Source organism: Rhododendron vialii, chromosome 13a, assembly GCF_030253575.1.
Source record: "Rhododendron vialii isolate Sample 1 chromosome 13a, ASM3025357v1".
In the NCBI taxonomy this organism is placed as follows: Eukaryota; Viridiplantae; Streptophyta; class Magnoliopsida; order Ericales; family Ericaceae; genus Rhododendron; species Rhododendron vialii.
The window spans coordinates 14,038,302-14,051,413 of NC_080569.1; the positions used below are offsets into that span (position 1 = coordinate 14,038,302).

General features: G+C 38.7%; 2 protein-coding genes and 1 long non-coding RNA gene across 9 annotated transcripts; all 3 read left to right on the top strand.

The window, feature by feature from the left end:
- Positions 1-963: 963 nt before the first annotated feature.
- On the top strand, positions 964-4,101 carry LOC131313732 (uncharacterized). Of its 5 annotated transcripts, XR_009196289.1 has the most exons (5): positions 964-1,392; positions 2,683-2,829; positions 3,255-3,342; positions 3,705-3,938; positions 3,971-4,101. It is a non-coding gene; the product is annotated as an uncharacterized LOC131313732 (long non-coding RNA). The 5 variants fall into 5 exon arrangements; XR_009196287.1 differs by lacking the exon at positions 3,705-3,938 and having other exon boundaries at positions 3,939-4,101; XR_009196286.1 differs by lacking the exons at positions 2,683-2,829; positions 3,705-3,938 and having other exon boundaries at positions 3,939-4,101.
- Positions 4,102-4,521: 420 nt separating this feature from the next.
- LOC131313729 (uncharacterized) lies at positions 4,522-9,967 on the top strand. 3 transcript variants are annotated; one of them, XM_058342208.1, is made up of 5 exons: positions 4,522-4,882; positions 5,141-5,318; positions 6,288-6,350; positions 6,448-6,518; positions 9,477-9,967. In XM_058342208.1, the coding sequence occupies exons 1-5, from the start codon at positions 4,667-4,669 to the stop codon at positions 9,477-9,479; spliced, it is 531 nt and encodes a 176-aa protein (XP_058198191.1). In that variant the 5' UTR covers positions 4,522-4,666; the 3' UTR covers positions 9,480-9,967. The 3 variants fall into 3 exon arrangements, with proteins under 3 accessions (XP_058198191.1, XP_058198190.1, XP_058198189.1); XM_058342207.1 differs by having other exon boundaries at positions 4,528-4,882; positions 9,036-9,967; XM_058342206.1 differs by having other exon boundaries at positions 4,528-4,882; positions 6,448-9,967.
- Positions 9,968-12,189: 2,222 nt separating this feature from the next.
- On the top strand, positions 12,190-12,877 carry LOC131314473 (glutaredoxin-C9-like). Its single transcript, XM_058343113.1, has one exon. The coding sequence runs from the start codon at positions 12,201-12,203 to the stop codon at positions 12,588-12,590; it is 390 nt and encodes a 129-aa protein (XP_058199096.1). The 5' UTR covers positions 12,190-12,200; the 3' UTR covers positions 12,591-12,877.
- Positions 12,878-13,112: the final 235 nt, after the last annotated feature.

Sequence of the window (13,112 nt, forward strand, 5' to 3'; positions counted from 1 at the left end):
AGATACAAAGGTTATTGCCTATTCTTTTTCTGTTTGGAAGGCCTCTGGGACCCTTCTGGTCATGTTCCAGAGCCCAGATGATGTAAAAGCCAAGCACTGGATTAGGGTCAAACGTGCGTACGGCAGTCCATGACTGGCGTACGGCAATTAAAGCTAGGATCCAGTGGGCCCTTGCATCTTAGTTCAGTTTTGGCCTCTTTTCTGTCCCCACTCTGTTTAGGGGGTTTCTTGTCTATGTTCATGGCTTCAAGCCATCCCAGCTGTCTGTAAATATATATATCCTGCTTATTTAACTGCATGGTTTGTCCTGGGTGTGCGCTGGTCCTTTTCCAGAGCCCAGAGGGTTGCAAACAAAGACTGTGAAATTAGATGAGTGGAGTACGCCAGTCTCCTTGTGGCGTGCGCAAGTCAAATCAACATGCAGTGGCTTGGCCAGTGCATGCTGGTAGAACTTGCTCACGCCCCTGCGGGACAGCGTACTGCAATTTGTCCAGTTTGCTCAGTGCTTGTTCTCAATCTATATTTAGCATTGCAATCAAGCCATTCATAAACATTTTGTCACGTAAATCACAACTTGTTATAATGCTTTAATCCCCATTATCTGTTCCCCCGCCCGAACTGGCTAAAAAATGATCAAATGAGAGAGAAATGCAAACGTTTTATAAAATGCCCGAGTAGAGACCGATCTCCGGATTGGGCGAGAGGGGTGCCATAAAACCCTTCCCCTATCGTAACAAGGCTCCCGAACCTCAGATATCGAAGGTGACGACGGACCGGTCTATGCCTTTTCAAAATCAAACAAACGTGGCAAACGTTTTCGAGTTCGGTTCCTTGGGTGCTTTCACCGCTAAAACCCGAGTAGCGACTCTGAATCGAGGCGTTTCGCCGCGCTTTTCCAAAAACAAAAAGGGGCCGCGCCCGATCTCACAAATGGAACTTTCGGGGGCGCGTGCCCACAATAGATAAGACTTCAAAGAACCTGTAACAAAGTGGATGGTGAAACTATCGTGAAATCACATCCCCAGATTGAATATTCTGTTTCTAGCCTGTTTGTTTGCTAGGGCTCCCGGCTCTGAAAGCTGTTTTGTTTACAAACTTCCATGGCGCTTTGGAATCAGTTGTGCTCTGTGATACTGGGTGACTTGTTGCTGTAAGTTAAAGGATACCATTGCCTGCATAAATTTACTGGAGAGTTTAAATTTCCAGTAGACTTGTATATCCAGCATTAACGGTACTCTTTTTAGTAATTATTGTCTTTGTCTGTTTTTCTTTTTTAATCTCAATTGGGTTTTCTTTTTGTGCTTTCATTTATGAGCTGTTTAAGTTTCTATCAAGTGTTAAAAGGAAGCAGAAATCGATTTGGTGTAGTTTTAATTCACGGCTTGTGCTAAGGTAATTGTTTCTCTACTGACTTTGTATCATTTAGGGGTATTTCCTTCTGTTTTCTCCCCAGTTTTTTCGTTATGGGTTGATTTGTGTGCTGAATGATTATTAGAACATGTGATAGTCAAAGGAAGAAAGTTTGTTTCTGGAAATTCAAGTAAGAAAAATCTGGAGAAAATGATTTTGTCGTGTTGGGTTCTAGAGAAAAGGGAGAAAAATTATGTGCAATGTGTGAGTAATAAAGGAAATCAGAAAAGAATAAGGAAAAATAGGTAGAAATCGAGTTTAGACCTGTAACATCATGTTGATTATGGATTTAATTCTACATGATGTCCATAAGTGTAGTTGGTTTGTGTAGTGTTAAGTAGACAAACTGAAGAAAATCGATATATGTTTTGCTAATGATCTGTGGGCAGAATTTTAGTATGCTTAGGTGGTGGACACTTCAAGGATGAAGGCCGGAGTACGTTTGTTGATGCACTGCAGATAAGTTGGTGTGTGGTGATGTCTTAGTTGTTAGTACTCGGATGGACCTCAACCTTCATTCTTTAATCTTTGCTAAGAAGGGTTGTGAGTGCACCTGCTCATTGTATTGAGAAGAAGTTTGCTTTTGGCTTTAGCTCTTAGCAAAGTGCAAAATAAATGATCAGTAAGGAACCAAGGACTATATCCATTTACCCGAATAACGAAAAACATCAAATTCATAATCAAGTTTCTAATTGGATTCAGTGAATTTGAGTTTTAAATTTTTTTTGGGTGAATACAGTGAATTTGAGTTGAAAGTGAAGGATTCTCCACTGTCCTCCTTGTCACACCAGGAGTACAAGTGGTAGTTGAACGCAATACCATCTATCCGAGGGTATCAATTGAAGGTAAAAATACGGTTCATGAAGTTGATGTAATCTACCTTCTCAACCGAATCAATGTAAAATACAGACAAAACAGATAAAGGTGGATGTTCCTTTTGAGTTCTGCATACTCAATCTTGGGTTCCATTTTTTCCTTTGTGCTTATTTTAAAGTCTGTTTGTTGTTCTGCATACCTGTTTTGATGTACCAATAGAAACTCAAGTATAATTTGTCCCTTGACATCATAATTATTGTTTCATGGTTCTATGAGTCAAAGTATTATTGACATGAAATCTCAAAGATAGATTTCAGAAATGTGTAAACCAATAAGTACATATTTTAATTTGCAGGGCAGTGGTGTAAGAAAGCACTAGAAACTTAACACAGGGCAACTTATAATTGTTATTCTTCCATGTATATCTATGTACCGATCATGTACCCACCTGCTCAGTTACGATTTCGAAGGAATTGAAGACTCGACCATGTCGATGACAAGATTGACAACAAATCTTTAGCAATCGAGGTAGGAAAGCTCAAAGAAAACGCGAGGCTTGTCGTTCGAGATGATTCAGTTTCCTGTGTCGCCAATTGAGAATAGGTATGTCCGAATAATGCAATAAAATCTCCGATTGACAATTTGTTAAAATCAGTTCTATTAGTGACATAGTTTGCAGTGTCCATAATGACCAATTTTTGGAAGGTTTTCGAGTATGGCTACGAACGATGCTGACATTGCTGGACGAGGACTTTTGCGTTCTCCGGCTTTAAATTCGTGCCTTTAATGCGTCTATATTATTGCTACTGCTTGTACGGGGGCTTTGGTGTTGTGAACGTCAAAATTAATGGCCATGTTGAGTTTGTGATTTCAGCATCTTCGAACTTCCTGGCGTACAGGCTATTGGGCTACAATTCCTTCATGCATTGAGTGTGTGTTGATGTTTGTTTATGTTTGTGTGTTTGTTTATATACACTACCTAACTTTAATTTTTGCTATGCCCTATTTTTTACGATTATCAACTGCAGGAACAAGAAGAAGCTTCTGGGATGCGTCAGAGCATTTGATCGGCATTGCAACATGGTGCTGGAAAATGTTCGAGAGACGTGGACAAAGGTTAGTTATATGGTTAATGAGAAGATATGGCCTTAATCTTGTTTTGTTTAAACTGCACGAGGCATTGAGGAATCTATGTTTTCTCCACTTATTCCAATTTCCAAGTGGTATTTACTCTGTGACCACTGACTGCTATTTGATTCGAGGCCATAATCGAGGCCATAATTGAGTTAACATTGTATTCATAGTAATACTATGATGTTTTAAGGGAACATTTACGACACGAATTAAAATTTTGACTTATTATTTATTACTTTCGTCCTTGGTAATCCAAGTCACAGTATCAAGTTTATAATCAGGCAATCAGCTGTAGATTAACTTTATTTGTTGAATGTTGATACCTGCATAAATTGTAAGCATAGGGCTTGGACTATGGTTTGAAGCCACCTATTGGGTTTGACAATTGCTTATCGGAGGTTTTCATGCTGGGAAATGTGTCTCTCTTGCTTAGTTGCTGTTTCTTGTCCGTGTCTCTTGTCCATATACCCTCGTTCCTGACTTGCTGCACCAAAATCATTCAGTACTAGGAAGTTGAAGTAGTATTTTCAAGCTGTCACAGATTGGTTATTGTAATAGTATTTGTTTGATGTGTGTAGGTATGCATGAGTCGTAGGACTGGATTTTGGAGGAAGCTTAGCAGAAAGGATTTAGTTACTTTGGAGTTTCAGTTTTTCTGGCTCGTGTGGAACTGATTGTACTTAAAGTCACGGTTGTTGTAGGATTTTGTGGAACTTATTGCAATTTTTTACTTCTCCTTTATTTGTTTTCCATAGTGGGTACTTGACACGGTCATCTACCAAACGAAGAAACCTCAAAAAGATTATTCGTAATATGCCCTTGTTTTACAACAATTTCCAAAATCAACCTAAATGACCCAAAAATTAAACAATAAAGGCCAAGTACATTTGATTATTAAACCGACAACCAAGACCAAACGTGCGTAGCACGTTGCTAACAACCTAGTTATATAAAAAGAACAAAGGTTTCGGAGTGCAATTTTTCGATTTCGGACCAATTTACCTTTTGATTTCGTCCATTTTACGGATTGCCCAGGGATGCCAAAACAGGACACATTTGCCCCTCGATTGCAAACAGTGCCCACTTAGGGAGGTGGGTATTTCCGTCTTTTTGGTTTGATCCGGAATTCGTGAACGTTATTAGGCCGCGTCTCCCCCCAGTCCTTTCCTTCGTCTTCTCTGGTTCACAGAGGAGAACAGCGAGAGAGAGGGAGGGAGGAGTTCTTGGACGATTTGCAGTTTCTCCGTGGTTGCCTCCGCTTTCGTCCTTTACTCCATCACTGTCTCTCTCTTGAATCTTCTGTGAGATGACGACTACCATGGCCGCACGATCTCATCACAAATCGCGTGCACTCTCTCTCGTCAATGCACCGACGCAGACGATAGATCCACCACCGACCACCACCGGAGCCCTCACCGACGCCACCCCACAGGTGATCGGTTTCCTGGCGTGGTCTCGATGTCGAACCCTGTCGGTCGGTGTATGTAATCTTAAAGTCTGGGTCGAAGTGCTGAGGTTCAGGGTAAGAAAAGGTTTTTTTTTTTTATATTAATTACCAAAACTATTGTTGTATGCCATGGTCCTACTGATTGGGGTTTCTTTGGATTTTGATAATCCGTAATTTTGGGGTTCCTATAAATAGCATTGGGTATATTGTTCCAATAGATGTGAAATCCCCCAATCTCCGAGTAGGTTGGGTTTGGATTTCATCGAATGCCATAATTGTTGAAAGCCCCAATCTTCGAAAGCCGTAATTATAGATTACGATTTGATTGATCAGGGCCTTGGTAGCATTGTGGACAGAGAAGAGTTTCCAAAAGATTTCGACAAGCAGTTGTGCACAGAGCTCAACTGGTCTCGATTGGAGGATGCCATCTTCAAAACTCATGTCACCGGTTGGGGTTTCTGGTGTCGACAGGACAACAGACCACCCCATGCTCCTCCGGTTTCTAATTGTGGTATCAGCTTCTCTCTTTCGTGCTCTCTTTTTGTGTTTGAGTGGAATTTTTATTTTTTCCTTATCTTAAAAATTTTGTTTGTACTTCATTTTTTTCAATTTCCTCAATGTCCATTCATTAATTATTATTTTTCCTTACCCTGCAACATTCATTAAGGATGTTGATCAACCATATTTCAATTTTGCAGGTTTAATTTCCATAGTTCAGTACTTGTACACGAGAGCCTCGCTAGAGCTATACATTGGATCTTTTGTCCATTCATCAATTCTAGAAGCTGACATTGTTGAAATATAGGGTTCTCTAAGTTTCCAAATTCATTTGTTGAAATAGGTTGCTCTCCTATCTTTTGATTAGGAAAGCAGCACATACTTCCTATTTAAAGCTCAGGCAAAATCAATTAGATCCATTGGTCGGTAATCAATTAGATCACTAGGCAGATTAAAAAGTTAACATTTTGTTGGGTTACTTAGTAGGAATGGTTCATGGTGTTGATTATCCCTTATAATTTTAATACATTCTTGCCGGTACATTCCTTTTGCAAGGCTAATTAGGAACTCATGAGTTGTCGTTATCAGATCTATACATTGTTTGGTGTGGCTGACTGTACGTGTGTATTCCCTAATTCCTTATGAGAATTTGGAGTAGGAGAGGCTTACTTTTGACTGGTTTTACGAAATTTTTACTTGGTATGCATATTTTGGTTCAATTTGAATTCTTATAATGTGCTTGGTGGCGGGTTTTTTCTTGCAAAGATGAATTTTTTGTGCCGCATTGTCGATTTTAGATTGTATCTCTGTTGATGTACCAGTTTATTATGGAAGTGTAAAGCCACCAATGGCGCATTTTCTTGGGACACATTGATATACAGCTTCCAATGGGTCTTTTTTAAAATCATTTACTCATTAGTTGGGCTAATCTTTGTCATGTCTATTTCTTCCTTTTTCTCTGAAAGATATGTTCGCTGTGCAGTGATCAATAGGGTGCGGGGATACTGGAAAACAGTGACAGAGCCCTGTTCTTTGGCGACGAAAGGTATAATCGCTTACTCTTTAGTATACATGCATTTGTAAAAAGTGTGGTTTCATAGGTTCGTAGATCTAAAACTTCAAATTTGCCCTATTTCTGTCAGATCAAAGTGGATTTTGTTGGTTTGGTTCACTAGCTGATCTGAAACACCATGACAAGCCACCTAATCGAACTGTAAGTGCGTTTGCCTCTGACATTGGAAATGAAAATATGTTATCGAAGTTTTATATAGCATTTTTGAATTGTGCTATTCATGCTTTTGACATTAGAATTTACTTGGTCTTCAGTAAGTAACAAACTGATTGTTTGGTTCAACTGTGGACTTTGAAAGTAGACTTGACAACTTCTGTTAGCAACAAGCCAACAACTCTTTTCCATCCCTTCAATATCCAAATTTAAGAATTTCTAAGATTTGGGTAATGATGAATTTCCCTTGTTTAACTATGAAAGGAATTGGGTTTTGGACTTTGGACCCTTCTATGATTTCTGTGATCGTAATTCTTAAGTCCACATTATAGTTTCCAGCCTTGCTATTGGCCCAGCTTTTTCTCATTCCATGTATATTCACAGTTGAGAGTCCTTTCTAGAAGTAAGAAAGGAATTTGATTTCAGTGTTAAGACTACTTTTTTCCCATTTACTCGTAGGTTGAGGCTATTTGGATATTATCTTCTTTGGAATATTTTGTTTTTCCCATTATATGTCTGGTATCTCCATTGTTTCCGTTCATATATTTGTGGTAACTGAAATACCACAAAGTTTCTATATCAATTTAGAACATGGCAACAGTTGCTTATGAGACCAGTAAAAGAAATGTGTATATTTTTCCAGTTCTTTACCATGAGACCACTTACCAAGACTATATGCTTGTTTGGCTTTGTGGTTAAGATGAGGACTATACATCTGTTGCAGTTTTTGACTAAAAGGGACCTGCTGGAAGGTCTAATGCCGGAGCTTAAAGGCTTGGTCTTCAGCTCCTTGCAATCTTAAATTCAGCTTAGATATGGTATTCCCTAAATTCCAAATTGACAGCAGAATAATATTCACCTTGCCCTTTCGGGTATACCTTTCGTTTTCGCTGTGGATTCTTTCCTACGCACTCTGATCATCCAATTCCTTTAGGTCCGTTCCGCCATACTTCTATGAAAAACTCAATCTGATAATCAAAGTTCCGTGATTCCAATATCTTTGTTGTCGGGGAAAAAAATGGATAGTCCACATTCAAACATTAGGGATTGGAAAGCAAGAGGAGGAGGATTTTTTTACTGCAGAACAAAACTCGATATATAGTTAGAGGGAGACAGAGGAGATTGCAACGAAGCAGGAGGTATGGATGAGAATTTTCAATTCCAACTGCATCTACATACATTATAGTTTGAGGATGGTTCATTCAAATGTTCACATAGTTCCATAAACCTTTTCAAATGTGAACTGATGGTTTAAGGTAGCAGGTCTGGTCTTCTGATAGTAAAGAAGTGAGAATTGGATTGCAAGTTGTAGCTTGAAACTTAAGTGATTATCGTATGTCTTGATCAGTTCTTTTGTGTTATTGTTGCGCCTAAGGAATGTTTAGACAATCTTAGTTTCTCAATAATTGAATCTTTTTTCCTTATTTTATTATTTCGTAAGTTGTTCTAAAAAGTTGTTTTCCCCACTCATAAAAATTACATTCATAGTACTACAGTAGCATGTTTAGCCAAAAATAGACGTAAAAAAAAGAAAAGGAATGTTGCCTCTTGCTTTGTTCGAAGCTGCTGTTTCAAAAAAACAAGTTGCATAAATTAACTTCGCATATTGTATACATCACCAAACAGGGCTAAAAGAGTTCCTTGATATCTAGGACTTGCTCAAAAGAGTTCCTAGGGTTCCAAGAGACTTCGTTTGGTTACAAACTTACAAGGGACTTACTTTAGAGCAAGTCCAATGATAAATAGAACTCTTTTGGCTAAAAAATATTGACCTTTTTTTGTATGGGTTGAATTCGTTTGAGTTATTCCCTGAGGTTTGGGTACTTTCGGCTGTGCATGATTTCAACTTCATGAAATTTCGTGTAAGGTGGTTGTGAGTTTGGTGTTTTTTGGTGGATTGTTCAGACTTATGTTCTTTAACAGAGTTTTAGCGTTGTTTTGCTTCGGTGGTTTTATGTTGACGTTTCTTTTAGGTGTGTTTGGTTTTCCTGTGTAGATTTTCAAGATTTTATGTTACTCCAAGAGGGGAAAACAAACAAACGGTTGAGAAAAACAATAAACTATGTATATAGTGTGTGTGTGTCCTCCTCGGGAAAAACGGATGGGTTTTGGCAGTGCCAATTTTAAAAAAAGAGCCAAAATAGATCTATCGAACGCATCTTACGATTGTAATGTGTATAGCTGCAGATCCATTGATCTGGTTAGCAAGCAAACCAAATGACACCTTCCCAAATCCCATCAAATCTATGTCTAATAGTAGTAGAATACAAAAGGTAATAGAAGTATTCATGTATAGAAATATTGATATTGGCCGTTGATAATAGCTGTTTGCATTACCATCTTCTCTTTGCTAAGTGAGATATGCTTTCTTGCGCTTTGTCCATGTGTAGCATTTACTTGCTTGCCGTTTGTACATCAACTTGGGTGGGTGTGTTTTGGGGTGTTACACTTTCTGGTTTTGTGCTTGCTTGCTAAATCTATTTTTGTGCTGTGGGTATGTGATAGGATAGTAGGTGTGTTGTGACTCCCACTGAGGGAAGGTTTCATTTTTGTGGGAACTCCTGTGAAGAATAGCTGGCGCTTCTCCCTGTCTGCTTGCATTTGCGTGTTTTCCATCTTTATGTCATCTAGAGAATACAGAAAATTCCAATTTTCCTGAATATTCTCCATCTTAATTTCTTTTATTTGTGTTTTCTGGAAAAACACATGGGCAGGATCAACTTTTAGCTGTGGATTGTGTCCCTATCTTTGTTATAGTCACTACCTTGATTACCAATATGGCTCTTTGTTTCCTAAATCTTTGCTGGCGATGTAGAGTATGCTGATCTAAATTAGCTTGTTTCAAGCTCCTGTTGATGCGTTTGTCCTTTAATTCAAGTGTTTTCTGGATTAACATGCTTTCATTTTAGTGCATGGTGGTCTAATCTAATGTCTTGACATGCACAGTAGCTTTTGAGTATTTCTTGATCGCCATTACCATGAAGCGATGTGCCAGAAAATTCTGGCAATTACCCAGGGTTTCCTTGAATGCTGATATGCCTTGGACCAGCAGCAGCACAAAGAGACTAATCTATATTCAAATATTGTGCTTGGATCATGGATTTTAGAAATTTTAACATGTGATTTGAGAATGATATGGAAAAAAGAAATATATTTAGCTCCTTCTCATCACATTTTGTTGTATTTCCGTTTAACTATTTTAGATCTCCATGAATTCCTTTTCAGTTCCATGATTGTAGCCCAACTTAGATTGGATTGTGTGGTTCCCTAAATAGCTGGTTCCTGCTTTTAGCGTTTTGAATTATTCACCTTGTTTTTTTGTGCCCCCGGATCTGTTTTTGGGTTTGGATTGGGTCGTTGTGTGAGGCCTCTGTTTTTTGTGGGTGATGTAAGGACTTAAAAACAAGTTTGTGCTATTGTTTCGCCGTATTTGCGTTTGGTTTGGGTGTGTGGTTTGTTTGTTTGCGTTGGCGTTGTTGCGGTTTTATATTTAATAATAAGACTCGAACTCTGGTATCACACTTGCTAACGGAGTACATTTTGCCTCATGTTCATATGGTGTGATTCCTTTTAATCAAGACGTGTTCTATTCTTTTGCTTAATTCCCTTAAAACCTGCATTTCCAACATTCCCACCCCATTCCATCAAGAACATCAGCCTCTGCCCTAAAACAAAATACATTTTCTTCAATGGGCATGATTCTCGTGCTTTGCACGAGGCAGGACCTAGTTTGGTAAACATGCCATTGATTTCTACTCACACATAAAATGATGTAATTAGAAGGTGAGAAATATCCTGATAAGTAAATTGTGGGGATTTTTTGAACTTTCGCAAATTACTGTTTTAAATTTTAATTTGGTTGTAACACATGCATGGGTGCAATAAAAACTGAATTAAAGAAAAGTGATCCATACCACCAGTTCATGAGTACCGTTGGTAATTAATGATCTCCAATTGCATCAATTATTACAGAGTGGGTTTTACGTACTAATTGCCATCTCAAATGGCTCCAGAGATGCCTCTTTAGGCTCTACGGAAAGGATTCGACGATTATAATTGGTTCAACCATGAACGTATGTACGTACGATCTCCTCCCTCGATCAGCTATGCTGTTGAAATATACGTACCGGACTACATATGCTCAGGCAACTCCCCTCCCTCTCTCTCTCTCTCATGAAATATTATTCAATGCACTTGAGGCACCGCCATGTGATACTCCAAAACCTTTTTTCATCACACATCTTGGTGTGGGTCCCAAAACAAGCTGACTTGAGCTATAACATATCCTTCTAGGCTTCTATACATGGATGGATCTAGAATTTAATAAACTTACCCCATATGTCCACAATTGCTTAATTAATACAATTTGCATTGGTATAATAACAAATTTGTGATTATATGTGAAATTGTATCTTACAATAAAGAAAATGATGTGTTTGCACAAAAAAAATTGTGTGAAAATTCGCACTCTAAGAAATAGATTAGACAAAAATTCTCGTAAAGAAAATGAAGAGTAATTTTATTATAACATTATCATAAATTTATTGGGTATAATTTAGATATCTAAAATTATTAATATTCATTTTACAAAATCGAATGGGGGCACGTGCCCCCACGTTACTCCCCTTGGGTCCGTGCCTACTTCTATACTCTTAGTTCCACCCTTAAAAAACAAGTATGTAAACCCCATTCTATGGAAAAAGGGCGTGAGGTGGGATATCACATGGCAGTGCCAGGGCACGAAATAATCTCTCCTTCGTCAGGCTTCACTGAGCAGTGGGTCGAATACCGTATGTTTCAGGTAATTTACTGATGCCGTGCGAATTTTCAAGATCGTTGGCATATTTCAGCAGTTCTGTACTACTAGTTTTGAAAGTCGCGGGTACGTGTCCCTTTTTTTTTTTTTACCTATTTTACATGATCTTCTTCCCATATGACTCTACGAGATTGACACGGAGAGGCGCGATGACCTTGGTTTGTTTCAAAAATTAATGGTTGAGATCTGTTTTAAAATTTTGATCAGATATTTATAACTGCTAATAGATTTTTTTTAATTTAAATTGTCCAAAACACTTTTAAATGACCGACATTAAGTTCCGTAAATTTTATTTATGGAGACTCCGTCAATAAGATTTTTCTCATTAGTATACATATACATGCACTTTTATATATATATATATATATATATATATATATATATATATATATATATATATATATATATGTAAGCGCGTCTAAACTAGTCTAAAGGTGGAGGTGGACCGACGAAATTCTTCCTTTTACCAGCTACAGGTCTTCTCTCTGAAATTAATCCTTGTAATTTGGGTCAAATAATTTTTTCATGATTTTAACCCTGGAAAGCCGTTGTTGGTCTTTCTGATTATTTTGACCTAAAGGAGAAGTTGAACCAATAGGAGAGAAAACACTAAGCAGTTGAAGCGAAGATACCCTCAGAAAAAGGAGTTCAAAAGTCACTAGCCACCATCATTTTTCTTCTTTAATTTCCATATCCTAGACCGGCCCCTTTAAAACCTTCTTCTACTCTCGCTCCTTTCCATTACCAACCTATGTACGTTAACTGTTGAGTTGCCCCATATAAATGCCCAGCAACTCCAAACATTCACACTTCTCTCTCTCTCTCTCTCTCTCTCTCCTAAGAGTTTCAACATAATGCAGGTAGTGAACCAATCAGGTGTGCGGATGGAAGGAAGCGAAGGAGCGGGGAAAACAGAAGCGACTCACGAGCGTATCCGCAAACTGGCCGCCGGAAACGCCGTGGTGGTGTTCACCATCAGCGGCTGCTGCATGTGCCACGTGGTGAAGCAACTCCTCTTCGGGCTCGGCGTGGGACCCACCATCTTCGAGCTCAACCACGACGAGGCCGGTCAGGAGATCCACGCCATTCTCCACGGCCTCTCCCGTGGAGATGGCCGGCAGCAGGCCGTTCCGGCGGTCTTCGTGGCCGGGAAATACTTGGGCGGCATTGAAACCGTCATGGCTTGTCACATTAACGGCACTCTAGTCCCTCTCCTCAAAGACTCTGGAGGTCTCTGGCTCTGATCGGTCACTTCTCTTGGCCAAGAATATATAATCTGAGAATCATTGCTGGAAAATCTGATAGGTGCTTTTATATTGGTTGTGATTAGTATTAGTTACGCCATATTAGTGTGGTTTGCCAGGAAAAGGAAAGTTGCTTTGTTATACTGTATCATGTAAATGTTAAGCGTGATCAAATTTAACTAAATACGTATCAATACTACTAGGACTGATTATAGTAAGAAAAACATGTTTAAGTTATTTCTAGTACTCGTAATTGTCTTTCAAATTTGCCCACTCCACTGGCTATCGCTCGCCTCATTCTATTCACGACTAGTAGTGCTACTGTTTTCAGGCTTGTAATACAGTTGAAGAATGTGTTGGTTATATAATGGTCATTTATTTTTGTTGTCGCGGCCAATTCAGTTTTTGATTGGTTAATTTATTGATCTTTAGTTCTCTTGCTTTTACTTATGTGTAAGGTTTTTTTTTTTTGGTTGAGTTCGTTACCATGCATATTCGATTATAAAATCATTTGGAAATCTC

Coding starts and splice junctions, on each gene's coding strand:
- LOC131313729 (XM_058342206.1), top strand. CDS start 4,667: ATGACGACTACCATGGCCGCACGATCTCATCACAAATCGCGTGCACTC. Junction 5,319..6,287: donor TCCTCCGGTTTCTAATTGTG/GTATCAGCTTCT, acceptor TTCGCTGTGCAG/TGATCAATAGGGTGCGGGGA. Junction 6,351..6,447: donor CTGTTCTTTGGCGACGAAAG/GTATAATCGCTT, acceptor TATTTCTGTCAG/ATCAAAGTGGATTTTGTTGG.
- LOC131314473 (XM_058343113.1), top strand. CDS start 12,201: ATGCAGGTAGTGAACCAATCAGGTGTGCGGATGGAAGGAAGCGAAGGA.